A 25,328-nucleotide genomic window follows, 5' to 3' on the forward strand; every position below is an offset into this window, starting at 1 on the left:
CTTGTGTGAGGCGGCGTCCAGCTTGGCGCACCAACAGGTAAGCCAGCAGCTTGGAGGGCACCTCCACGGCCCCGAACAGCAGCTGCGTCTGGTACACGTTCAGCCCCAACCCCGACATGTCCAGAGACAGGCCATAATAGGAGAAGTTGACTGCAAACCTGAGAGGGGTGGCCATGCCACTCAGGGCTCTCCTTCCCACTGCCACTTTGTCCTCTCAGGGGGCCTTGGCCTTTTAAAGGAACAACCTCCCTCATCTTCAGGGCCAGCTGCCCATGACATTCCCTGTCTCCATTGTCCTTCCTGAGTGTGCAGCACGTGCCAGTGGCCAAAGCGCCTTTACCTAATCTTCACAGCAACCCTGTGAGGTAGGAACTAACAGCATTCGATTTTACAGAAGGGACATTGAGGCTCAGAGTATTAGATGTTCCGTCTAAGGTCTCACAATAAGGAAATGACAGAGCCTGAATTTGAAACCCCCACCCCCACCCCCTGTGTCTCTGCTCCATCTTCTGACTCTACAGAGCCTCATCCCCCCCACCTCCACCCCCACCCTAAACAGTTACAGTTCACTTGTCCCACATGTATCCTCTCGCACTGAGCACCATCCTGGAGTTAGCCCCTCCCTGCACCCGCCCACCCCTACCCCTCCAACCCTGACCAGGCCCAGGCCAGCCCTCTCCTCACCACACCACCATGCAGCACAGCGAGATGTGTCGGAGCCGTGGTGTCTGGAACAGGTCGAGGTATGAAGGTCTTCGGACCACCCGCTCCCCAGCAGTCACTTTGCTCAGGGCCTGGTAGGGGAAAAGGAGAGTTTGCAACACAGAGTTGACTGTGTGGCCTTAGCAAGGCACATTGCTCTCTCTAGGTCTCTCTGTTCCTCCCTTCTGCAGTAAGGGGGAGAGGAAGATGCACATGGGAGTTGAGTAGGATAAGCAGAGTCAAGAGTATAGCCCCCCAGAACCAGGTAGGACATCCTGAGGGAACTCTCCACTTGGGCAGGGAAATTTTCCTGCACACACAGTGGACCCCAGGAAGGGAGTGCTTGACATGGGCCGCACATACACACATACTTGCATATACTCACACGCATATTCATCCTCACCTCCAGGCTCAGGCTGTCCTCACCCACAGGCTTCCCATTGATCCTGGCACAGCGGAGCAGGTACCTGCGGGCCTCCTCCACCTGGCCCTGGGTCAAAAGCCAGCGTGCAGACTCAGGCACCCACCTGGGGGACAGCAGGAGGCTCTTCAGTCTACACCCTAAGCCAAGTCTACCTCCTGGGTACACCACAAGCTGTCAGCCTCCAAACTCTCGCTCACAGAGTCCCCTCAGCCTGGGACATCTTCTTCCCAAGCCCCCCTCACCTGATTCATCTTTTAAGGCCCAATTTAAAATCCACTTTTCCTAGGCCTAGGCCCTTCATAGCCTGGGAGTCTCTTCTCTACTCAACTGAATTGGTCTCACCCCCACGACCCCAGGACCAGCCAACCACTTTCCCCACACATGAAAGAAGGGTATAGGGTGAAGGAGAGACAGACATACAGACATACCCAGAGGGGTCATCCAAAGCCGTTTCATTTGGGGGAAGCAATGAAACGCCCACCTTACCTGACTTTCAACCCTCCTGCTTGGATTTCCTAACCCCAAACTGAGGCTGGTGCCCTGGAGGGGTGGGGATAAGGACAGTGAAGTTTGTGCTTGGCTCTGTCTCTCATGTCACTCATGTGTCCATCTCCATCTATCCCTCTAAACCTGCCTTTCTCAGTCCTGGTCTCTGTCACTCACCATCTCTCACTGGTTCTGTCTCTATCTCTCCATCTCTATCTCTTTATATTTTGTTTTCTACGTCTCATCTATTGGTTCTCTCTCTCTCTCTCTCTCCTCTCAGTTTCTCTGTCTTCAAATCTCAGCTTCTGATTCATTCTGTTTCTGGTTTCCTGTATCTCCCACTCCCCAGCTGCCCAGAGGCCTCACCAGAGGCTGACGATGCCTGGGACACAAGGCAGGGTGACAGTTAGCAGAAGCCATCGCCAGTCCCGTATCAGGTATCCGACCAGTGCCAGCAGCATCAAGCCCCCAGTCCAGAAGGTGCTGCTCAGGATACCTGCCACGGTGCGGTGTCCCACGTCCAACCATTCTAGCTCTGGGGCCACAGCAGGGGCCGGAGACAGGAAGATAGTTAGCAAGAGACAGATGGGCTCAGTCTCACCCTTGACAACTGCCTCCCTCCAGCCCTCTAGGCCATGCCTGTCCTTTGCCTGCCTTACCCAGTGGCATCACAATGATGGTGAAGCCAGCCAGAGCTGTGCCGGTGAGGGTGCGCGTGATGACAAACATGATGTAGCTGACCGAGGTTGCAGATGCCAGTCCCATCACCAGGGCACTCACATAGGCCACCAGCAACAGACGGCGTCGCCCAAACCTGCACAGGAGTCATGCAGGGTCAGCTCCCTGAAAAAGGGAGGTCCCAAGACAGAGGTAGTCTCAAGCCTAGACCCCAGCTACTGGGAGAGGGTTCCCCACCCCCACTTCCTTACTGGCCTTCCCATATCATCCCACCTGTCAGACAGGTATCCGAAGGCCATGGCCCCCACCATCACACCAGCGAAGAAGAAGGTGGAAGTGGCTTTGTTCAGGCCTTTCTGCTCACACACCAGGTCCCACTGCAGGGACAGGCAAGGAAAGGACTCCCATGGGCACAGGCCCCTCTCTAGCTGGCACAAATCCCTCCTCTCCAGACCCTGGGGCCTTCTGAGGTCAACTTTGCCATCCTGGTACCTCCATGTCAGATAACAAACCCCCAACTGTTCACCCCAGCTTAGGGGGTAGGAGACTGCTCCTAGCCAATCCTGTGGCCTCAGCTTCTTCCCATGGAGGGCCTTGACCATGACAACAGGAGACCTGTTCCTGTGCAGAGAGACTCTCCCCCAACCTGCACTCACCTCCAGATGAATTATGTAAATCCCAGACCTGGGGCCCAAAAGATAAAGGAAGAAGAGGCCTCTATTATATCTCCACCTCTTACCATAGAAACACTTTCTCAACCCTCAACCAACTCCTAGAGCTGTCTTAGTCTTTCTCTGCCTTAATTACCTTCCAATTATTAATAATAACAGCTCCTGTGTGTGGGCTCCTTACTACAAGCTCAGTGCTTTAAATTCACAGACCCCATCTACAAATAGGTAAACCGAGATTCTAAGAGCTAAAGTAATGTGTCTACTGCCCACATAGTAATCACCCAAGGCAATAGCAAGCCCATCCCACTCACGTGTCCCCCAGCCTCCTGGCTCGGGTACCTCGGTTGCAATGGTGGAGGAGAACTCTGAGCGGTCGTACACCCAGCCCTGAGGGCAGGGCACTGTGGTGGGCTCACCCTGCAGCTCCCCAGGACTCTGCCCCTCTCCCCTCAATGTAGTATTGGGGAGGGCCTGGGGGTGAGTAAAGCGGAGGCAGGAACTGAGCATGCCATCAAGCTCCTTGGGAAGGTAGACCTCCAGCCATGTGTCCTGGTGGCTGAAGTTGGCAGGGGTGCCAGGCAAGGCACAGCGGTGAGCAGGCACAGCAGCCAGGAAGATGGGCAGGAGGAAGTGCATGGGCAGCATCATGCGGGGCAGGGCCAACAGGACCATATTCCGCAGTTGGAAGGGTCCAAAGCCACCCACCTGGTCTAGCAGCTCCTCGAATCCCATGCTTCCCACCCACTAACCGTCCCCAGCTCAGGCTCCCTCTGTAGTACCCAGAACAGCGCAGTCCACTCACTACTTGGAACCTTGGACTTTGGAGGCGTGAGCAGATAGACTAGACTGATGGGCGGAAAGCCTGCAGACAGAATCCAGCCCTCAGGGGCTGGCCCAGGACAAGGCCCTCCCTAGCCACTCAGGTCTCCTGTCTGGGTAGCCCAGTACCTGTAGGTGAGGGGCTAACACTCGTTTAGAGGTCACTGCCTCGTCACTCTGGGACTTACATGTTGGTGCTCAGGGTCAAGTGAGGTAGCCTCGGGCTACCATGATGGGGTAGGTGGGTGTGTAGGAGATAAGCGCATTGCCCCTTGATCAGCAGAACTCCAAGAGTCTCTAAGAAAAGGAGTCCCTAGGGGCATGATACCAGTTCACCCCAGATGCCCTCTGTCCTGTGAAGCCAAGTAAGCCTTGCCTGTTTGCAACCACAGCCTGGCCAGCAGCCCAGGATTCAAGATCAGGTGAAGGGTTCTTTCTGCTGAGCCATAAGGCCTCTTTGTACCCTTAGGTCCCTACTTGGAGCTTATGCCCTGGCCTGAGACACACCGGGAACCACGATGGGCAGCCTGGCCAATCTGGGAATCCCAGACCCATCACCCTCCCACTTCTTCATTCAGGGGCTCTTCTCATATACACAGTCTCTCCTGCTTGCTCCCACCCCTACTCTCAGGAGCTTCCTAGATCACTCCTGATCTAGGAAGGGTGGGTAGGGAAGGAGAGAGTTTGCTAAGGTCCTGACATACAGCATAGGTATCCGCAATGCCTAAGATTCAGGATTTGTCTGACCTACCCAACTCAGTTCTCACTCATGGCCTCTGCAGCAAAAGCACGGTTGAAGCCAGTAATGTCAGGTTTATTCTGATCTGGTTCTCCAAACACTGGGTGGGCAAAGCTGGGAGTTTGTCAAATTGTGTTCCAAAGGCTCTAAATTTCTAAGTAAATAGGTTTCTAAGGGGCCCAAGCTTTTAAAAAAGCTTGAAAACCACAAATTTAATCTAGCCTCCACTTTGAACAGATAAAGAAATGGAGGTATGTGGCTTGCTAGGGTCACACAGTGACTCAAAAGCAGAACTGAAGGGGAGACCAGGACTCCTGACTCTAGCTCAGCCCTTTGACCCAAGCTGCTAAGCTGGAGATGTTCCAGTCTGCACTAGGCTGGGCTCCCTAATAAAGCTCTGGAAAAGGAGCTAAATCGGTGACATGGTGTGTGTTTGTGATGGTGCTAATAGACGTGGGAGTGAGGGCAGTGATTTGGAGGTGGTGACAGGTGGTGATAATAGTAAGAGGTATTTGTTGAGCCTCTAGGGCAACCTAAGCATTCTGTAGGGTACAAAGATGCCTCAGACAAAATCCCTGCCCTCAGTTAGTGTACTGTCTAGCAGAAGGGTTAAAACAAATTACACAAACCTTCCTACCTCCAGTCTCACCCCTTTCAACCCACCCTCCACAATGAACATTTTAAAACATAAATCTGACAGGATGAGGTCACTGTTTAAAACCCTTCACCAGCTCCGACTGCTAAAGGGTAAAAGTCCAGCTCCCTAGGTTGGCCCATATGACCCCCGCAAGACGGGCTTCTCTCACCCCTGCCCCTGGCCCCTCCCCTCCAGCTCTCCAAACACACCAGCCTGTAGATGCCTCACACTTTAGTGCAGTCCCTTGGGCTCACTGGCCTCCCTCTAATTCAATTGGTGGATACCCAAGCCAACCTGGAGACCAGCTCAAGGGGGAAACAACTCCTGTCCCTCTTGCTCTCACCCACATGTAATCTCCATGCCATTGGTTCCTCCTTCATTTGATACTATATAATCATATTAGTTATCTAAAAATATAAAATGTCATAATTCTTTGTGGCTCCTGACAGGTAAGTTTTGCAGCCATCTCATCTCCATGATCCTTCCAGTGGCTCCATCGGGGACTACTCAGCCAGAGAGAATAGCCAATGAGGTCAACTCTGGGTGTTGGCTGTGGTGCCTTTGTTTTCACAACAGGAATTTCCTGCCTTAACATGAGAAATAGCTGATAGTCATATAGTGGTCACCTCTCCCTCTTCGCACTGGCTTCTAGGAAACCCAGATCTAAATATGCAGCCCCTTTCTACAGAGAGTAATTTAGCATTAATTGTACCCCTGGCTTCTTATTCCCTGCCTTCAATCCATATGGCAGCTCTCCTCTCTGATGTCATTAAGGAGTGGTATTGACAATAACCATGATGTGTAGAGGCAGATGATGGAGCTGGACAGGCAAGAGTCTAACCAGAGGGCAGATCAGCTCTGAATCACCAGTTAAGAACTTGTTTTGATTAATTTTAACTATCCTCCTCCAATCTGGAAATCTAAACCTGAGCTCAGAGGTCAGGGGAGGAGACTTTCGTTTATATCGGACGAGATGGGAAGGAGCCTTATGCACTGGAAAAAATAACAACTCCTTAGTTGAAATTATGACTAGAACTGTTGGAGGATTTGGGGAAGAATAAGTTCCTAACAGTTCCTAAGATAAATAATTTCCTGTTTGGGACTGCTTGCAGTAGAGACTTCTTACACTTTAGGGCTTCTTACTTTATCCCTCTTTGCGTTGAGTGACCTCAGATGACCTTCTCATCTTAGATGGGATTTTACTGACCATTAACCATTGCTATAACTCATGTAATCATTTCCTACATTGGCAATGGTGGTAACAATGGAATCAGTTGTAGTGGTGAGTCTGATGATAGAATGGCATAATAATGATGGAGGTAGGAATACTGATGGTAGAAATGGTGAAGGAGGTGATTGGAGTAAAGATGAGGAGTATGAGGCTAGGGATAGTGGTAATAGTGATGTGGTTACGAGGGCGGTGGTGGTGATGGTGATGGTGATAGTAATAATGATGGTGGTGGTGGTAGTGGTGGTTATGCTGAAGATGTGTAAACTCCATGAGAGCAAGAATTTTGTTGATTATTCTGTTATCAGAGCCTAGTAGTGGTGATGGTGAATGTGGTGATGGAGTTTGGGAGAAGGATATTTGTGATTCAAATGATGCTGGTGCTGGTAATGGTAGGTAACAGAGTTAGAGGTGGGTAAGGGCAATAGAGGCGATGATTGTGATAACATTGATGATGGTGGTAATGGGTGATATTACACCACTTTGGGTTTAATGGTACATGGGATGAGGAGGAATGCAGAAGATGCCACCTGGAGCTGATGAAAATGAGTTTGTATCATATTTTCCTCTGACCTATAGCCAAATTCCCACAACCATGCAGACTCTCCTCCTCCATCACCACACCGTGGGCAATGACCAGTCTCTCTTGCATCTGCTGAAGACTTAGAAGGTCATTCTGACCATCCTTTAGTATTGGGTTAGTCTCAGCTCTTGTCCTGGCCTTGACTCCTGAGTAGTTGATGGGAAAATCTCAGCAGGCCCCAGCTTCCGATGACCAGAGACAGGACATCCTTCACACTCCCACCCTGGTCTCTTTTCTCCAGGGTGTCCCCAAGGGGCCTCTTCTCTCTACTAACAAAGGTTGCTCCAATGTCCCTGGTCTTGTGGCCCCTATCTAGCCCTTGACTAACCTTGCTCAATCATTTATTTCTCTGTGCCCCTGTCCTCAGAGCTCTCTCGGCCATAGAACAGAAAAGAGAAATATCTTTCTTGGGGAGTGCGGAAGAGGTCAGCCAGGGGCTGAGCAGGTCCTCACCTGTGGAGCCTCAGGAAATGAGTGTGCCTGACAGGTCTCAATCTCCTGGGGGAGGAGGAGGGCAGGGGTTCTCTGCAACCCTCCCATCCTCCTTGGCATAGCCTACCCTGCCTTAGACCTGGTCCTGCCCCGCTTCACCCCTCTCTCCATTCCTCAATTCATATCTGTGACCTCCTCACTGAACCACATGCAGTTCTCACACTGCCATACCTTGCCCATGCTGCTCCCTCTGCAAGAATGCCTTCTCCTCTGTATCTGGCCAACACTTGTTTGTCCTTCAAAATTCAGTCTGAGAGTCATATCCATCTGAAGGCCTTCCTTGAAGCTCCCTCTCTGGTCTGGGAGTGCCTGCCTAAGCCTCATGTATCAGCACAAATAGCACATGTAAACTGAAAGTTAATTTACAACCACCCCCTTTAGAGCTCACTGTGTGTTGTCTCAATTCTCAGAGAGTGCTCCATGTCTGACAGCCACTGGTAAGTATGAGACTCAGCAATAGTCTAAAGAATTAGTTGAATGAATGAATGAATGATTGAAGGAATGCTAAATAATGGATGAATTACCAATGGTGTTCATTCATTCATTCTCAATAGTATTAATAAAATAAATTAAAAATAGAACAAGATAGCATTTTTCACCTATTTGATTATTCTGGGGATTTCCCCTAGAATTAGATTTGCAGCAGTAAGCAAAGATTGGAGCCAGGATGTTAACTTTGGCACTATTTGAAATAGTGAAAAGTTGGGGAAAATCTAATGAAACATTAATGTGTAACTGGTTAAATAGATTATGGAACATTCATGCCATGGACTACTATGTAGCCAATTAAAAAGAAGGTAAGGCACCTCATATATTACTGGTGAGAATGTAACATATGTAATCACTGTGGAAAAGTTTAGAAATTCCTCCAAATATTAAATATAGAGTTCCCATATGATCCAACAATTCTACTTTGGATATTTCAAAGGCATATACCCAAGATAAATGAAAATGTATATCCACGCGAACACTTGTAAATGAATGTTCATAGCTGCATTATTCATAATAGCCAAAAGATAGAAAAAATCAAAGTCCATGATGAATGGATAAACAAAATGTGGTCTATCTATACAGCAGAATATTATTCAGCCATAAAAAAGAATGAAGTACTGATAAATGCTACACAACCTTGAAAATATGCTAAGTGAAAGAAGACAATCACAAAGAGCCACATATTGTATGATTCCAATTATATGAAATTTCCAAAATCGGAAAATCTATATAGAGGGGTTGGGGAGGAAATTGGAGTGACTGCTCATGGGTATGGAGTTTCTTTTGGGGGTGATGGAAATGTTCTACAATTGATTGTGGTTATGGTTGTACAACTCTATGAATATACTAAAAATGAGAAAGATTTGTATTTTAACATATATTGTTGAGCATAAACATCATCTTTCAGAATGATATAATATGCTCCTCTATAAGATATATAAATTATATAATTGTATTAATCAATGTTACCCCAATAAACTTAAATATATATATATACATATACATATATATAGACACACGATTTTGCGAGTTTATATATATATATATGTATATGTATTATGTGAGAGAGAGAGAGAGAGAGCACTAGCTCTATTATTGTGAACATAAGGAAGAAGGTCTGAAATGGTACGCACCAAGCCATACATAGAGATTACCTCTAGATCGTCAGATCCTTGGATGGGGGGCTTTCCTGTTTTATTTTGAATGCTTTTAGTATTTGCTTTTTTACTGGAAATATGACCTGCTTTTGACATTTTTAAACAAGGAAGAAGATGAAAGCATGCGGAGGCCCCACTGAAATCCGGTGAATTAAGCCCTAGCGCCCCCTGGCATCCATGTCAGAGAAAAAGGGGTCCCAGGAGGCCACAGAGGGCACCAGGAGATAGGTTACACGGGTTCTGGGACGTCAGAGCTGCATCTGAATGATTTTCTCGGAGGGAGAGCAGGACTTTAGAGCCTGGACTCTTTCACCTCTGAGCCCGGGCAGGGCCAGGAGCCTGCCCTGGGACAGAAATTTTTATGTATTGCCCGGATGAAAGATTCACACCTAGTGAACCTAGGGTCCAAAATGCAAAAGGTACAGCCAGTATACTACACTAGAGCCTCCCTTTCCCCAGCTCTCCTCACCCAAGCAATGAGAGACCTCTAACACATCTAAATAGGTGTACATTATACACATCGTTCTGTGACTTAGTCTTAGTCTTGGAGACTGGTCCATAAGTGTCTACAAAGATCCACCTCCTTCACTGTAGAGCTTCACAGTATCTCACGATAGGATCCCCATTATATGTGGGATCCTATATAGGTGGCCATGCTCTATTAATCAGCCCCAACTGACAGACATTTAGATTAGGTATGAACTTTTGCTTTTACAGATCCATCGTCTTATTCAAACCATTGGGATAAGATTTCTCTTAGAATTCAGATTACACACACACACACATATATTTAGAAAGGCAATTCAGTGCATAGTACGTACATTATGAGACACCATAATAGGACCTAAGGCAGCACCCCATAATCAAACATTAATTTTTCCACTGTAAACATGAATGATAAGTGGAATTAATAAAGACTATAAATGGTCTTGTCAGGTTTTGATACCAAATGAATTTGTGCCAATCTAATGGAAAAACTCCCAGTTTTCAGAAATTTTGGGGCTTCAGAATTGCAGATGAGGCTTTGTGGAACTATACAAAGAATGCTGCAATGAATAATTTTAGACACACGATTTTGCAAGTTTACAAGTATATACATAGGACACATTTCTAGAAGTAGAGCTGCTGGGTCACAGACTATGTTAGTTTGTGATTTTATAAATTTTGCTAGAAAGATGACCATTGTTCTTCCTTGCCTGTGAGCCATGTACTTTGTGGTTTTCCAAACACTTTAACTTTTGTCTGTTACTTCTGGGCAATGAAAATTCTTCTTCCCACCCTCTCTTCACGAAGCTCGACTTAGAGTCTCTGGCCCTTGGGAAAGGCAGCCAAGGGAGCTGAGAGAGTACAAGCTTTGCCATCAGAGACAGCAGAGCAGCCCTCTTCGACTGGTGTGGCCGGAGCAAATTACCTGCATCCTTCTCCTTTGTAAAAACAATCTGCCTCCGTGATAGTCCCTCTCCACTTGCCCTCCAACCTGAGCTCTTCTCTCCAGCCTACCCTGAGCCCCAGGGCCTGGGCTCTGCCCTCTCCCTCAAAGGAAGAAGAGTCCAGGCCAACAGAAAGAAAGATCCACAGGCTTTTTAATGGTGTGATGGCTACTTCCCTTCTGAGACCCGATCTAATCATGACAGCGGCTTCCAGGGTGTTGGGGTGGGGGTAGACGGGTGCAGGGTGGGCAGAGGCCATGCAGTGACTGGGACAGGGTGGGGGAGGGTATTACATTCTGTTTGGCATGTAAACATTCTTCAGTGGCTTCCTGGGGGAGGGGGAGGGCGATTCCCTGCCTCCTGCCCCTGCCCACCAGGGCTGGTCCCCAGAGCTGAGAAGACTGAGCAAGCCAGGCCCCTCTGAGGAGCTGGGTAGAGGGGTGTCCATGTGTCTGGGGCACAGCCCCTCTCCTGCATCCTCTTGGTGCACAGTGCAGCTGGGGAGTGAAGGCGTGTTCTGGGGTGAGCAGCCCCGCATCTGAGCCAGTGACCTAGGCTGTGGATATGGGAAAGTGCTGGAGGGGTGTAATGGTGGTAGTGGTGTGACACTCTTTTATAGAGAAGGGGCTCAGGACCCAAAGGGCTTGATGGAGAGGATGAGTGCTCAAGGGGGAAGAGGCTGCATCGAGGGGTAGGAGCACTGGAAGGTGTGGTTTCCTTAGCCCTGGATCCTTCTGGAGAGAGGAGCAGAGTCAGTCCCCTAGCCCCCTCCCATACTTGCCCCTGTCCCTCCTTCCCCAACCTCGGTGACATTCAATGATGCAGAGGCCTGAGGTCAGCTGGGAGCCCTAGGGAGGTCTGGTTTCCCAAGGGCGGACAGGGTTTTGCGTTTCTGCCCAGCTCTGGTGCTGGATGAAGCTGCAGTAGGATGGGCCTGGGCTCTCTCAGGCCACCCCCTTTTCCTCCCAACACCAAACCAGGGTGTTGTTGGTCCTGGGGCAGGGGTGAGGCTGGGGGCCCTACATTCACAGTTCGGTTGGTGGCAAGGAGAAGGCCCAGGACCTGGGCACCAGTGGTCGTGCCCTGGTCCCCACCTGGAAGGAGCTGATTGTCATTCGGAGAAGCTCTAGGTGGGAAGGAGTGGCCCCTCCTCCACCCCCTCTGCTGGACCCAGAGGGCAGTAGAGGCCTTGGAAGGGTCTCGGGTTGACAAAGAGAGCTCTGTCTGGAGAGGTTTCCTGAGTGTTCTGGGAGCTTCTGTGTCAGCATGGGGTGGACTTTGAAGGCTGTCCGCCCTGGAGTCCTCCCCTAGGTTGGTCTGCAGAGAAGCCACTACCTTAGCATGGAAGCAGCTGCCCAAGCCTGCTGACTCTCCATGAGGGGCTTCAACTGGCACCATCAGGGTGCTCCTGGGGCCAATCCCCTCATGGGCATCCTTCTAAGCGATGGTGGCTGGATGCTGCCACACCACTGGTACATGTTGGGGCCTTTCTTCCTCTTCCCGTGGTTGCCTTGCCTTGCTCTCTGTAACCCAGGGAAGAACAGAAGGACCAGGCCAGGGGACAGAGGCTGTGGGTGCTGAGGATGGAGGAGGCCTGCAGGGGACCTGTTGCAGATAGGCAGGGTTGGCCGTCCCTTCTGCCACCAGTGTACTGCTTGGCCTAGACGTAGGCGGTTGAGGTTCATGGAGCTGGGATGAGCTATGAAGGAGCCTGACCCAGAATGAGGCCCATATCCATTCATGGAGCAGCATGGTCCTCGACCTCTGCAGGGATGGCTTAGCTGAATGGATTGGGGTTAGGGCAAGAGGGGACAAACTAAAGGGTGAGCTGGGGGAGTGGAGGCCTTGGGCTAGACCCATCATATAAGCATACAGTCTGGAAGTTAGAAGGGCCTTTCTGCCTGGAGTCCAGGGGCCAGCTGTCTGTCTGTCTGCCTGTCTCTGTTCTCTCTGCCCAATGGGGGAGATGATGATCTGATCCAGCCCACTCCCCACAGCCAGGAGGACAGGAAGGGTGACCTGGCCAGAACTACGTCCCTGAATCTCCAAAAGACCAGGGAGAGAACATGATAACCAGCTATTCTCTACCTCCCCTGAACCCAGGAGAGAAGGGAGTTGGTTGAAACCGCAATAGGCAGGATGGAGGTTAGATGGCAGTAAGGAATTCCTGATGGTGAGGGGTCCTGAGCTCTGATCAGGGGGCCAAGGGACAGGTGAAAACTTTTTTTAAAGCACCCCCCTCCAACTTTCCACTGGGTAACACTTGCCCACAAAGGCAGCCCACACACACTACATGGTTTCCACTGAGACTCCCCCCCAAATTTAGGGGGAGGGATGTCCCTGCACCTTAGAGGTACAAGGAATCCCCCCCCCACCCCGCAATCATCTGCCCACTGCCTCCCACAGGAGTGTCTGTCCAGTCTGGAGCTGACTTTGGGGCAGGTCAGACCTACCCCCTCACACCTGAGTAGACCAGTAGCCCCCTAGATCCTGCCTCCCCACTCCCAGTCTGGCCAGTGAGAAGAGGAGACTGTGGAGTTGGCCCCCAAGGAGAGGCTGGAGCCTCCACTTCCAGAATTTGAGGTTGCCTTTCCGAAAAGATGGGGGGCTTTGGCTGGAAGAGGGTAAGACGGAGGAAAACGCTCCGCCCTAGCGGGGAGGAGGGGACATGAAGAGCAGCAGAGGCCTGGTGGATGAGCGGGACGCTCCCATCACTTGCGTCCTCGGTGAAGAGTGACTGAGCCTGCCGGGGTGGAGGTTGACCCTGCTCCATATGAGAGGTGGCAGGGGGTAGGATGTGACTGGGCGGGGGAGGGGGGTGAGGGGAGGCGGTCGTTCCCCCCCGCAGCGCAGCATCCACCACCGGTCGGGTCGGCCCGGCTGGTGGGCGGGCGCGGCGGGTGCTGGCGCACGCCGTCACAAATGCAGGAGGGAAGCTGGGGCCGCGGGTGGCGCGCGTCAAGCGCGTAAGGCTGTGCTGGGAGCTGTTCCAGTGTGGCCGGCTGCGGGTGGGGGGCCAGGGTGACGGTGGGGGGCCGCGGAGAGCCGCGCGCATCATTATCTGGCCCCGGCCCGGCCCTCCGCGACACCCGCCCGGCCTTTGGTTGCTGCGCGCTGAGTCTGGAGTTTCCCTCTGGGTCCTTTCTTGGGCCCCCCCGGGGTGGGGGTGCTGTCAGGCTGGGCCCGGACCTGCGGGGCGCCCCGGGGTGAGGGGCCCCCGGACCGGGCCTGGTGCGAAGGAGAAGGGCTCTCTTTGCGGGACAGGGACTGGCTCCGGGGGGACGCGCTGGGATTGCGCGCGGCAGAAGCAGGGAGGCCCGGACTGTGCAGAGCTGGAGATCTCGTGCTGGCTTGGGCTCGCCCTGGGCCGGGGCCACGGCCAGGGGTCTGTTTGGGGCGGAGGTCAGCAGCAATGACCGACCCTGAGGGCTTCTGCAGCTGGAGCCTGTGGGAGGAGCAGGGGACGGAAGGCAAGAGAAGAGAGGGCAAAGAAACATAAAAGAGACATTTTCAGAATCTCCCTGGGCACCGAGCCCTAGAGTCCTGCCTCCTCAGATCTGTTTGCGACTGAGGAGACCAGGGCACAGATGGATAAACTGAGGCCTGCTGCTCCATCCTCCAGCGTAGAACCTCTAGGGGCCACACACTCCCAGGCTTATATGGGAAAAGCTTGCTGCAAGCTTTCTTTGATGTCTCTAGTTCATCTTTCAAATTCTCGTGGATTTTACTTTCTACTCTATATAACATACCCATGTTTATTATAATGTTTTCTTCCAACTATTCTGGGCTTTGTCCTTTGACTTCAAATGCCTAATGGCACACTAGAGGCTGTGTGTGTGGGCTCCACTGGCCATCAACCTTTCCCAAACCTGGCCTCCCTGGCACCCCTCCAGATATGTTCACTGTAGCCACTCCCTTGAGCCCAGGAACAGGGCTGGGACCTGAGTCAGAGGTAGCGGTCAGAAGGTGTAGTTGAGGGTCCTTCCTGACTCTTCAATAGCCCCTGATCTTGGCTCTGGGGAAGTCCCTGCTGGTAGAGGCCTTCTGTGGTCACCCTCTGCCCACCCTGGGTCTGGCAGTGGTTTCTTACCTGCTGGTGTTGGCTGTGTCAGATGCTGGGGTCACACCATGGGGTCTGCCAGGGAGCTGCTGGGCAGGGGCAGGCATGGGCATGCGGATGCTGATGGGGCGGGGAATCCGGCTCCGGGTGCCAGCTGCCCTTCCAGTCTTCCTGGGCACCGAAGGCTCAGAGGCGGGTGTGTCCTCCTCAGAGCCCGTGCCTGAGAGCGTCTCAGAGGCGCGACGCTGCTCCTCACTGGAGGAGGACGATGCCCCAGAGGCCAACCGCAATAGCAGGCGGCCCTGCCTCTTCTCCATCACCAGCCGTGCCAGATCCTGCTGTGGTCTCGCTCTCTTGCCCCACCGCTCTTTGGCCGACAGTGAACCTGAGGGCTCAGAGCCTGTGTCCTCCTCCGACAGCAGGACAGGGATACGGCTCCTGGGGCGAGGGCCTGGCATGGCACGGTGGCTAGGGGAGATGGTGGCCAGTTTTTCGGGGCCCGATTCCAGCGGGGACACTGAGGCTGGCCCATCGGCAAGGGCTAGGCCATTGGGCAGTGAGTCTTTGGCCACCTCCAAGGGGGTGCCCCCAAGGGGGCTGGACAGGACACAGCTCTCCAGCCCTGACTGGGCAATGCCGTTCTCCAGGGGCACAGAGGTCCCCTCCTCTGCAGCCCTCCCATCAGAGGGCATGTCCAGGCCCAGCTCGCCCCCAGTGCCAAGCTCCTCAAGCCTCGAGGATTGTCCACCAGAAGACATGACGTTGAGGTGTGTTTTCTCAGCAATGTGCACAAAGGTCCTCTCGACTTTGGTGAAGGGTGAGGAGGTGACTGCCACTCCCCCTGCCCCTGTGGTCACTGCCCCTGCTCCTGGCCCTGTCCCAGGCCCAGGGGGCTTGGACTCAGACTTGAGGATGGAGGACAGGGTGCCTGGCTCGGACACGTCCAGCTGGCTGCCCATGGGCTGGGGCCGCTCTTGCTGAGGAGTGAGAGCAGCCAGAGTGCCCAGGTCAGGGTCAGGGGCCAGGTCGGCAGTGACGGGCGACTTCTTCATGTCACCAGGGGAGACGAGCACCAACGTTTTGGAGCCCTCCTCCGGCTCCAGGTCCCCGTCAGCCATGGAGGCCCGGCCCCTGGACTCCTTCTGATCATCAGCCAGCAGTGTGGATGGGGCACCCTCTTGGCTCCGGTCAGTGCTCCTCTCACTCCCCTCACTGCTGGAGCCACTTTGGGGACCCAGCACCTCCCCCAGAGCCACTGCCTCCTCCTCATCCTCCTCGCATTCTTCTTCTTCCTCCTCTTCCTCCTCTTCCTCCTCCTCCTCCTCCTCCCCTTCCTCCTCCTCCTCCTCCTCCTCCACTTCCTCCTCCTCTTCCTCCTCCTCCTCCTCCTCCTCCTCCTCATCCTCCTCGGTAGCTTGAGGCTGGACAGGTGCCAGTGAGACCTGGGGGGTGGTGAGCAGCATGTGGGAGAAGCCCACCCTCCGGACCCTGTTGAGCAGCCGAGACCGTTCCCGGTAATCGGAGAGGTCTTTCTTGAAGTCCTGGTAGGGCAGGCTCAGAGGCACAGCTCGTGGGAGCCCATTTACCTCAAACGGGGGTGCCACGGAGAATACCTGCAAGGGGCACACACAGGGACCCGCTGAAGTCACCCACCCTCCTGGGCTCAAGAAGACATGCATTGCACTCATAAGCTAGGAGGTCCACATGCCCAGGTGCGTCTCCCATGAGGGTGGGCACTGACTCTGTTTTGTTCATTGCTCTTCCTAGGGCCCAGAATGGTCCCTGGCACCTAGTAAATACTCAATAAATCTCCGATGAATGATTGTGTACATGTTCCAGGTCTCTTGAGGTCCCTGTCCCTGATCCTGGTGGCTATTCTGTCTCCCAGTCTCCCATTTCCCTGACTCCTCTCCTTGTCATGTGCATCTCCAAACCCTGAGCCACTCTAATTCAATCAATAAAAAAAAAATGCCCACTGCAAGGCATCATAGCCGCCATGTAGATCAACCCTCCCTTTTACACATGAGGTCCAGAGATGGGCAGCCTCACTGCCTCCTCATAGGGCACAGTTCCTCTGCAGCCAGAGAGCCGGCCACCCAAGGCCACCAGAACATGTCTGGAACGAGGCAAAGTTCAGGCTGTCCCCCATGCCCTGAAGTTCAGGCTGGGCCACTGGAGCTCCAGGATCCTTCCCTCCTGCCCCTTCCTGGCCCGTCAGCCAGAAATTTTCCAGACCTCTACAAGTGTGTTTTGAGTCCACACTTCCTCTAGGAATTCACAACCAGGCTGTGAAGGGCAATTTATTTTCGCTCAATTAGGTTTTCCCCTTTGAAGCTTTGTACAGAGTCCCTGGGAATATGATGGTATGTACGTTCTTGGTTTTCTCCTGCCACATCTCTCCTTCCTTCCAGACTAGAAAGGCCTGACCACCTTATCAGGACCTCAGCTGCTACATCTTCTCCAGCTTCACCCTGTCAATCCACACACATCCCCAGATCCCACAATGCACCGGGCCCCATCCAGGCTAACACAGCTCTGCTCCAGGTGGGATGGTGCTAACAGTATCCAGCACTTTGTTAGCCTTTTTGAATACATGGTCTTTCTAAACACGACCCATCCAGACCAGAAGCCCAGAGATATCCTGACATCTCCAACACCTTCAGGTGCTATCAAGGAGTCCTGCCAAGTATTCCTCTTAGATACCTGCGTCTGTTGCCCCAATGCCACAGGCACAGCCCTGTCTTGCCTGTTTTCTCTATCCCTCACTGCCTATCCATCCATCTCATAGATGCCTGAGTGATCCTCCTAAAAATTAAATCTAATCCCATCTCTCTCTTTTTCACACCTATGGAAACCTACAGTGACCCCCGCAGTCCTCAGGTGATAGTTCCAATCCTCAGTTTGGCATACAAGCAACCCGTCCCCCTCTGCCCCATGATCTGGCTCCTAGTTTCTGCTCCAATCTCACTTCTAGCAGCACCTTCTGATCCCCTGCCCTACACGCCAGGCATTCAGATGCAACTAGCGGTTCCCCAAATGCATCATGCTTCTCACACTTCTGAGTCTTTCCCTAGGCAGTTTCCTCTGCCCAGAGGTCCTTTTCACCTCCTCTCTTCACATGAAAAATTCCTGTTCTTCTTCCAGGACTCAATTCAAACAGATCCTCTTCCAAAAAGCCTTCCTGTGCACCCATCAAGCAGGCTTCATCACTTTCCTTTCTACTTGTTTTCCCACTTCCACCCTCTATTACACATGTTTCTCATAAACACTAAGCCCGTTGAAAGTTTTTCATTCATTCATTCATTCATTCAAGAAGTCCTGAATCTGTGGATCAAGTGTTGAACAAGACAGACGTGGTCTTTACTTTCACAAAGTGTGCAATCTCTATATTAGAAAATGGAAGGGGAATAATGCATACTCCACGATGGAGCCACCTCTCACAGTGCCCACATTAAACGATTATAGCTCAAACCCTCTCCCTTTCTATCTCACAGCCCTTCCCTTCTATTACAGGGAAACCTGGGACCCTCTGCCCTTTAGCAGGAAGGGCTGTGAACCTCACAGCAGAGACAGCTTTGCCCTGAAGATCACTGCCAAGCCTACCTAGGCCTGGACATACTGGGTTTTCTGTTTCAAAGTCCCTCCACTCCCCTGCATGTTGTGATCATAAATGAGGTCATATAAGCAATGTGACTGGCACATAACAGTTGCTCAATAAATGGTAGCTCTCTCCCACTCCCACCTCCTACCCCTTGCCCTGCTCATTCTGGTTTGGAGATCATTGCCTCCTTCCCCAATCCCCAAAATGCCTGCATGCCACCCCTGTGAGGGATAAGATGGTGGAGGAAAGAGGGGGTCTACTAGCTGAGTCTCTGTGCAAATAGTCAGCCCAAAAAATGTTGGAGAAGGAAGGCGGGGATCCCTAAAGCTGAGAATCTGCCTAAGGCTGTCCGTGACTTATTCCATCCCCAACTGCCATAATCTTCCTCATAAGCAGACCATCAGGTGAGGACTTGGGGGAGTGTGGGAAGGGGAGCGATGCAAGACAGGCAGCATCAGACCCTGGACAGGACCCTGGTACACCCTGTTTGAGCCAGACAGGAAAATTCTTTAGAGCTTTGTCCTCTAAAATATCCAGGCTGGAAGTCCCCAGAAATGTTTTTCTTCCTATGCACCATTCTAGTTCTTCAGTTATTCATTAGTTCATCTAGCAAACATTAAGCGCTGATTCTATGCCAGGCCTTGTGCTGGGGCCCTTTGCTATGTTTCATTACCAATGTCAAGGCTAGAGAAGATAACTAGGCAGAGGTGGAGGGGGTTGCTGTGAGCTCCTGGGTTTGTGGGAACAATCGGGCAGGTGCTGGCACTGAGAGCCAGGGACAGGCAGACAGATACAGAGCTCTGACTATGTCTCCCTCCTGTCCAGCTCAGAACTCACCCACCTAGCACCAGACACATCCTACCTAGTAGGGATATCCTTCAACCCCACCAGGCACCTTTTCTCAACAGAACTTCTGCTTATTTTCCCTGTCTCATTTCTGACACTTTGGTCATCCCTGGTAGAACTACCTTTTCCACTAGTCAAGCCCTGGATCTCTCTGGAAAAGCCCCAGCCATAGGACGGAGCCACCTCTCACAGTGCCCACATTAGACGATTATAACTCAAACGCTCTCCCTTTCCATCTCACAGCCCTTCCCTTCTATTACAGGGAAACCTGGGACCCTCTGCCCTTTAGCAGGAAGGGCTGTGAACCTCACAGCAGAGACAGCTTTGCCCTGAAGATCACCGCCAAGCCTACCTAGGCCTGGACATGCTGGGTTTTCTGTTTCAAAGTCCCTCCACTCCCCTGCATGTGGCTCCATGTCGGGGAGGACCAGGCCTGGGCTCAAGTTCCTGCCTCCTCAGAGAGTAGGAAGTCCTCCCTCCTTCTCTCCCAGCCTCTCCTGGATGACTGAGCCCAAAGAGTGTTCATCCATTCTCCCATGTAGTCCAGTGCTCATTCACTCAACCAGCAATCACGAGAAAGCCTGTGTGCTTGGCCTTAGAGGGTTGATGACACCATGGGAGGGGGAGAGCAATGACCCACCCCACCCCCCAATTGCAGCTCAGAGGGAAGCAACAGTGCCAGGGGTCAGCAAGAGAAGTCCTGGTCTGGAGAATCTCATACCTTCCTGCTTCCTTCCCGGGGCAGTGAGCTTTTATGACTCCAATTTGCTTATTGTGGTTCTCCAGCTTGGTTTTACACAGTGTTAAATGGGGGTGCTTCTTAAAAATACAGAGTCCTACCCCCCAGATTCTGTAGGTCAGAGACAAGACCCAGAAATTGATCTGTTTAAAGTTCCCTAGTGATTCTGCTGGAATTTGGCAAAAGGCAGATGTCATAGGAGGAATCATAGTAGAAGGGGAGGCAGGCCATTGGAGCTGAGACAGAGAGAATGAAAGCCTCAGCTCTCCCCCAGTGAGCCCAGACCACAGGGCCGTGGCCTCACTAGCTTCTGACCCCAGCCTGAGCCCATATTTTCTAAAACATCAGGAAAAGTGAAGGGAGGTGGATAGACCAGACTCTGACTTTTTTCCCTACCACCAACAAAACTGGGATCTCTGCAGCCTTGACTTCTCTGACACTGACACGGATGGGTTACTCCACATACTCCCATCCCCACACAGGGTGCACAGAGCAACTCTCCGGCCTGGACCCTGGCCAAGCCCAGACACTGCACATCAGCACGCAGCTCCCAAGGTCGAAGAAGAGAGGCTGCTGAGTGATAAAAGCAGGAGGGTGAGCCCTGATGCCCACCCTGTCCCTGCTGGGTGAGGGTGAGGAGGGCTTTGTGCCTCTCACAGCAATGCTCCTCCTCCTCCTCCCTCAGCAGCCACCAAGTACACACCTCCCATCCCCCCACTTCCCCAGGAGGAACACCCTCTCCCCTTTGCCATAATTGCCCAACCTGAAAATTGGAGATGAGAAGTCAAGAGTGTAGCTTCCTCCACCAACCACTACCTTTCCCGGATTCTTTACCTGTTTATCTGTCTTGGTCTCCACTCTCAAACCACATCTGCCAAGCCAAGAGCCCTTCCTATGCTCCTCTAACCCACACACAGGAATACTACCCACCCAGGTGCACAGGCACATGATAGTCATCTGGATGGACCTAGGAAGGTGGCTGCCTACCTTAGATCTATACAAATCCTCGCACACTTGATCTCCAGATCTATTTGTCCCCAACCCATCCCTGTCTGGCCAAGGCAAGGAGCTGACAGAGTGGGGGCATTCTCGGGGCGGGGGAGAAGAAATGCAGCTGTAACTTGCCCTTCTCCTGCCCCCGTACTTGTTTTAGGCCCCAAGGGGAACGGTGTCTTCCACTTTTGGCACTGTGGCAGCAGGCCTGCATGGGTGGAGTGGGCATCAGAGAGAAGGAGGGAGGGAGAGCCCCAACCCCCTTTGACCCTCTCTCCACAGTCTCAGAAATCTGCAATCCTCTTCTCCATGTCCTATCCTCTCATTGACATAGTCCTCCCTCAACCCATATGCTATCCATGTATCTCCACTTTTTCAGACCCTCTCTCTAGGCCAGGGCTACCTCAGATCCCCCATCAGAGGAGATGAGCAAGAGAAGACTCCTGTGGCAGCTTCACAGGACTTTTTGGCATTCTGGCACCACCCCCACCTCACCCTTGACCTCCATTGTCAGATCCATAGAGAAAACTATCAGTGGGCCCGCTCCCTACTTCCCCTGCCTTGGGCATGTTGGCTAGCCGGCAAACTGTGGTCAGGCCGAGACCAGAGTCCACCCCCAAGCCCCTCCTCCGGATGTAAGGAGACAGCCATCAGGGAGGGAGTTACTCAAGTCCAACCAGGCAGAAACCTCCTGGGCCCCTTCTCCCTCCCCATCAGCCAGAGTCCCAGCTGCCTGTTGAGGTATGGATGGGGCTGGATCACTGATCTGGAATTTGCCCTACCCCATCCCTGAGTAAGCAAAAAACTAACCCCTGCCCTCTGCCCAACCGGATAACCCCAGAGTTGGGGTCTTCCTGGAGTGGCGGGTTAGGAAAGAGGAGGGTGAAAGAAAGCAGGCAAGGCGCAGGGTCCTGGAAGGCGTCTTTAATCAGGATTTGGTAGTACACAAGCTCTCCGGATTGTCTGCATTAACATACAGGGACTTAAAAAGGCACAAGATCCCTCGCACAGCGACGCGTGACGGCGGGGCGCCCCCACCCCCGCCCGTGCGCGACCGTGTGCGCGTGGGTGCGTGTCCGTGTCCCACCCCCGTGGCGGCGCCGCGCGTGTGCGTGTCGGTTTCAAGTGTTGGATTTGTACAGTACTCGCAGTCGAGGGGCGAGGGCTCAGAGCATGCTTTTCTACCCGGGCCCGGGGCCCCCGACGCCACTACGTACACTGAGGACGCACCCCGGAGAGAGAGAGAGAGAGAGAGAGAGAGGAGGAAAAAAAAAAGCGTCCCATCTTCGTGTGTGTGTGGTTTTGAGTTTTTCGTGCATGCCTACGCTGGCTGGGGTTGGGGAATAGTGCAAGCTTATAATACAGTATTATTGCAGTACAAAACAGGGGAAGGGGATTTATGATGGGAGGGGAAGGTTCAGGAATAAACCGGCTGGGATTCGGGACCTCTGGGAGGGTCCTCTCGCCAACCTCCTTCCCATCCCTCGCTCCCCTCTCCACCATTAGGGAGCGTCTCCGACGCTGGGAGGGGGATCCTTGGATCCTTGGAGAAAAGGGGCTCGCTCAGCTGGGCCCCGGGGCTGAGCTTCCCCCATCCCACCAGTTCCACCTCTCAGGGGGCAGGAGCCAGCCCTCTCCTCGCTTAATACGGTCAGCCAGAAGGGCCCCGGACCCCGCCTCCACCCCCACGAAAGCCCCTCCAAGTGGGGGGGAGGGGGATCGACGGAGCAAGTGCAAAGGAAGCAGATGTTGGTCCCTGAGTTTTATTTTCGGGGGGCAGGGAGGGAGAAGAGCTGGAAGTGAGGGCATGTTTGGGGGCCCCCCAAGGCCCTCAGTGATAGAGTGAGTTGGGGCAGAAGACACGGACGCTGGGGCGTGGGCAAAAAGGGGGTGTTGGGTGGCTCTGAGAAACCTAGGCTCAAAGCTTGGCTCCCCCCTCAATTCTGGGCTCTTTGGCATCCAATTGCAAGGCCAATTATTTGGGGAGGGGTGGGGGGCAGCCCTGTGGGCGGTGAGGTAAAAGGAATTAGGGGTGGGGCGACGGGGGCTCTAAGAGCCTAAAGAATAGGCCAGCTCCCCCTCCCAGCCTCTCGTCTTCACCCTCGCCCTGGAAGCACTGGGGGGCATGCCCCGACCCGGTGCCAGAGACCCAGCGGCCGTGAGCCAGCACACGGGAAAACAAACACGGACTGAGCGCGACGGCGGGGCGCGAGGGGTGTTAACCCAAGTGGAGTATTTAGCAGCAGGCAGCTCGGCGGATGGGAGCCGGGGGACAGGGGCTGAAGTCCCCTGGGGTCGTGCACGTAGGCAGGGAGCCCAGAGGGGAAGCTCTGAAGATGGGTGGGGTGGGGCTCGGACTTGGGGCGCTCGGAGGCCGGGAGGTCCCCTAGTCACGCTGCCTAGCAGCTAGTTGAAAAGACGGTACATACATTCGTGGTGCGCGGCGGCGGGGGCAGGGGTGTGGGGCGGGTCCCGGGGACTGGGACAGAGTAGAAAGTGGTGATCCTGTTACACTTAGAAACCTGCGAGAGATGCCCGGAAACGCGGTCCTTGTTCTCTCCCAGGCCAGGGGCTGCTAGTTTGCTGTCCGGAGAGTGGGTGAGTGCTCGCACAACTACGGTGTGTGTGTGTGTGTGTGTGTGTGTGTGTGTGTGCGCGCGCGCGTGTGCGTGCGCGCCGGTTAGTGTGGCAAAGTGAATCCCACCCGAGCTCCACACCCCCCAGCCTGTGCAGGTAGATGGAAGAATACAGGCGGGGCAGACATTGGAACCAAGTGGCAGGAGAGAAAGGTCTAAGAAAGTTCCCATACTCCTTTGGGTTTCATTGCCCCTATTCCCCCACTATGTCTCAACTCTTGGGGGAGGGGTCATTCAGGCTCAAGGGCTCCCTGAGCTGAGAAGCCCACCTGGTGGTACGAAAACCATTGGGGATATTTGAGGGATGTGGTCCTCAGGCTGGGAGCCGCTCCCTTAGGGAGAAGGATGCTTTAACATTTTCAGAGGCTGACCTACCATTCATGCCCCGGGGCACCTCTGTCTCTAATGAAAGTAATGTGAACTCTGGGGACATGCATTCCAATTTAAGGAGAGTGATTTGCTGCACTCCTTGTTACCAAGGTCTGCCCATTTGGTGGGCTGGTTACTGCCTTTGGGTTGGGATCTCAGCGGAGTTTGTGGTAGGGCGGGGTGGTGTTCAGGCCCTCTTTAGGGGTCTATGCTTCCATCCTCAAATCAACCCAAGGACAGCAGGGGATACAGCATTCTCCAGGTTCCCACAACCAAGGGCACCCACACCCTCCCTAAGTATGGTTCCTCTCCCCCGGCCACTCAATACAGACAACGAAGTCCAGTGGCCCAGGCTTCCCCCCAACACACACACACACTGCCTGGGCAGACAGCACCACCCCTCCCCAGAAAAAGGGACCTAGGCAGGGCAGAGGAGAGAAAGTCCAGGAGGGTCCTGGGATCCTCCACAGAGAAGACCCCTGGCTTTTCCTGGGATTGATGGGGTCTGCTAGCATGGCTCAGAGATGCCATCATTTCCCCCCAAACTGGAAATGCAAAGGGGAGATTGCTAGGTTCAGGATACTAGTTAGTGGTTAGGATGAGTGTTGAGAGGTTATTGCTATGACCCAAGCTGCCTTGAGTGTGTGGGGGTGTCTATTCATTACGGAGAATTTAATAGAGCATTTTTCACTGACCCGGGGTCCTATCCCAGAGAATACTGGTCCTACAAGGAGGACCCCATTCACCACAAACAAGTCCACTGGCCCATACACACATTCAAGCATACATAGCAACACATATGCACAGTACACGCTACACATCCTCACCAGCTGTCAGCCGCCTCCTCTAAGAAGCCCACCTGGTTTGAGGAAGAACACTGTCCCCTTTTGAGAGCTGCAGCCTTGAACCCAAGGAGGGTAGGCAGTTGTCAGGCTCACTGAGGTGGCAAACTGAGCTCAGAGTCTCTGTCTATAAACAGGTTTTGCTTGGTTCACACAATGTTTTAAGTTGTTTTTAAAATTAGATGCCAATAATTAAAAATTGGGAGATTTTACATGAAAATTGGAAAATAGTGGCAACAATTGGCTGAGCAGAGGATGGTGTGGCAGCGGGGAGGAGTCCCCTGTTTACCACAGTCCCCGAATCTGCCCACTCCCTGACATTGCTTGGCTCCTGTTGATGAGTGAGTTTCTGACATTGAGCTCAAATTCCCATGGTCAGTACTCACCAACACCAGTACCTGCCCATCTATGAGCCTGACCCTGAGGACCCCGCCAACATCACCAAGGGCAGGGTTATGAGGATCTGCTTTCTCACTGAAATCCTTACTTGGCCACCTAATCTCCAGAGCTGCCATGGGATGCTTGGGGTGGTGTGGGATTGAAAGGTTGGGGTATCTGGAGAGACAGGCTCTGCCATTTCAACCAACTCTGGTATTCTGCAGTGACCCCCACCTGGACACCATCCCATGGGGAAGGAATGGAGAAGGAAGGAGTCTGAATCACAGACAACTCCCTTCTTCCTAGATGGGGCAAGGAGGGGCTAA

The 25,328-nt window shown here is 53.0% G+C and overlaps 2 protein-coding genes across 3 annotated transcripts in view; both read right to left on the reverse strand.

The window, feature by feature from the left end:
- Nucleotides 1–3,693, reverse strand: part of SLC22A7 (solute carrier family 22 member 7) — a 5,437-nt gene extending 1,744 nt beyond the window's left edge. Inside the window, exons 1-7 of one of the 2 annotated variants that reach the window (XM_025042928.1) lie at nucleotides 3,301–3,693; nucleotides 2,564–2,667; nucleotides 2,272–2,426; nucleotides 1,979–2,147; nucleotides 1,106–1,229; nucleotides 685–794; nucleotides 2–158 (exon numbers count right to left, since the gene is read on the reverse strand). In XM_025042928.1, the coding sequence (XP_024898696.1) occupies nucleotides 2–158; nucleotides 685–794; nucleotides 1,106–1,229; nucleotides 1,979–2,147; nucleotides 2,272–2,426; nucleotides 2,564–2,667; nucleotides 3,301–3,693 (1,212 nt within the window). Of the gene's footprint in view, nucleotide 1; nucleotides 159–684; nucleotides 795–1,105; nucleotides 1,230–1,978; nucleotides 2,148–2,271; nucleotides 2,427–2,563; nucleotides 2,692–3,300 lie in introns of both variants that reach the window. The other variant, XM_025042927.1, reaches the window with a different exon arrangement.
- Nucleotides 3,694–13,595: 9,902 nt separating this feature from the next.
- Nucleotides 13,596–25,328, reverse strand: part of TTBK1 (tau tubulin kinase 1) — a 35,496-nt gene continuing 23,763 nt past the window's right edge. The window contains exons 13-14 of the mRNA XM_006926525.1: nucleotides 14,629–16,211; nucleotides 13,596–13,983 (exon numbers count right to left, since the gene is read on the reverse strand). Coding sequence (XP_006926587.1) covers nucleotides 13,596–13,983; nucleotides 14,629–16,211 — 1,971 coding nt within the window. The remainder of the gene's footprint in view (nucleotides 13,984–14,628; nucleotides 16,212–25,328) is intronic.

Source organism: Pteropus alecto, unplaced genomic scaffold (genome assembly GCF_000325575.1).
Source record: "Pteropus alecto unplaced genomic scaffold, ASM32557v1 scaffold7, whole genome shotgun sequence".
Classification (NCBI taxonomy): domain Eukaryota; kingdom Metazoa; phylum Chordata; class Mammalia; order Chiroptera; family Pteropodidae; genus Pteropus; species Pteropus alecto.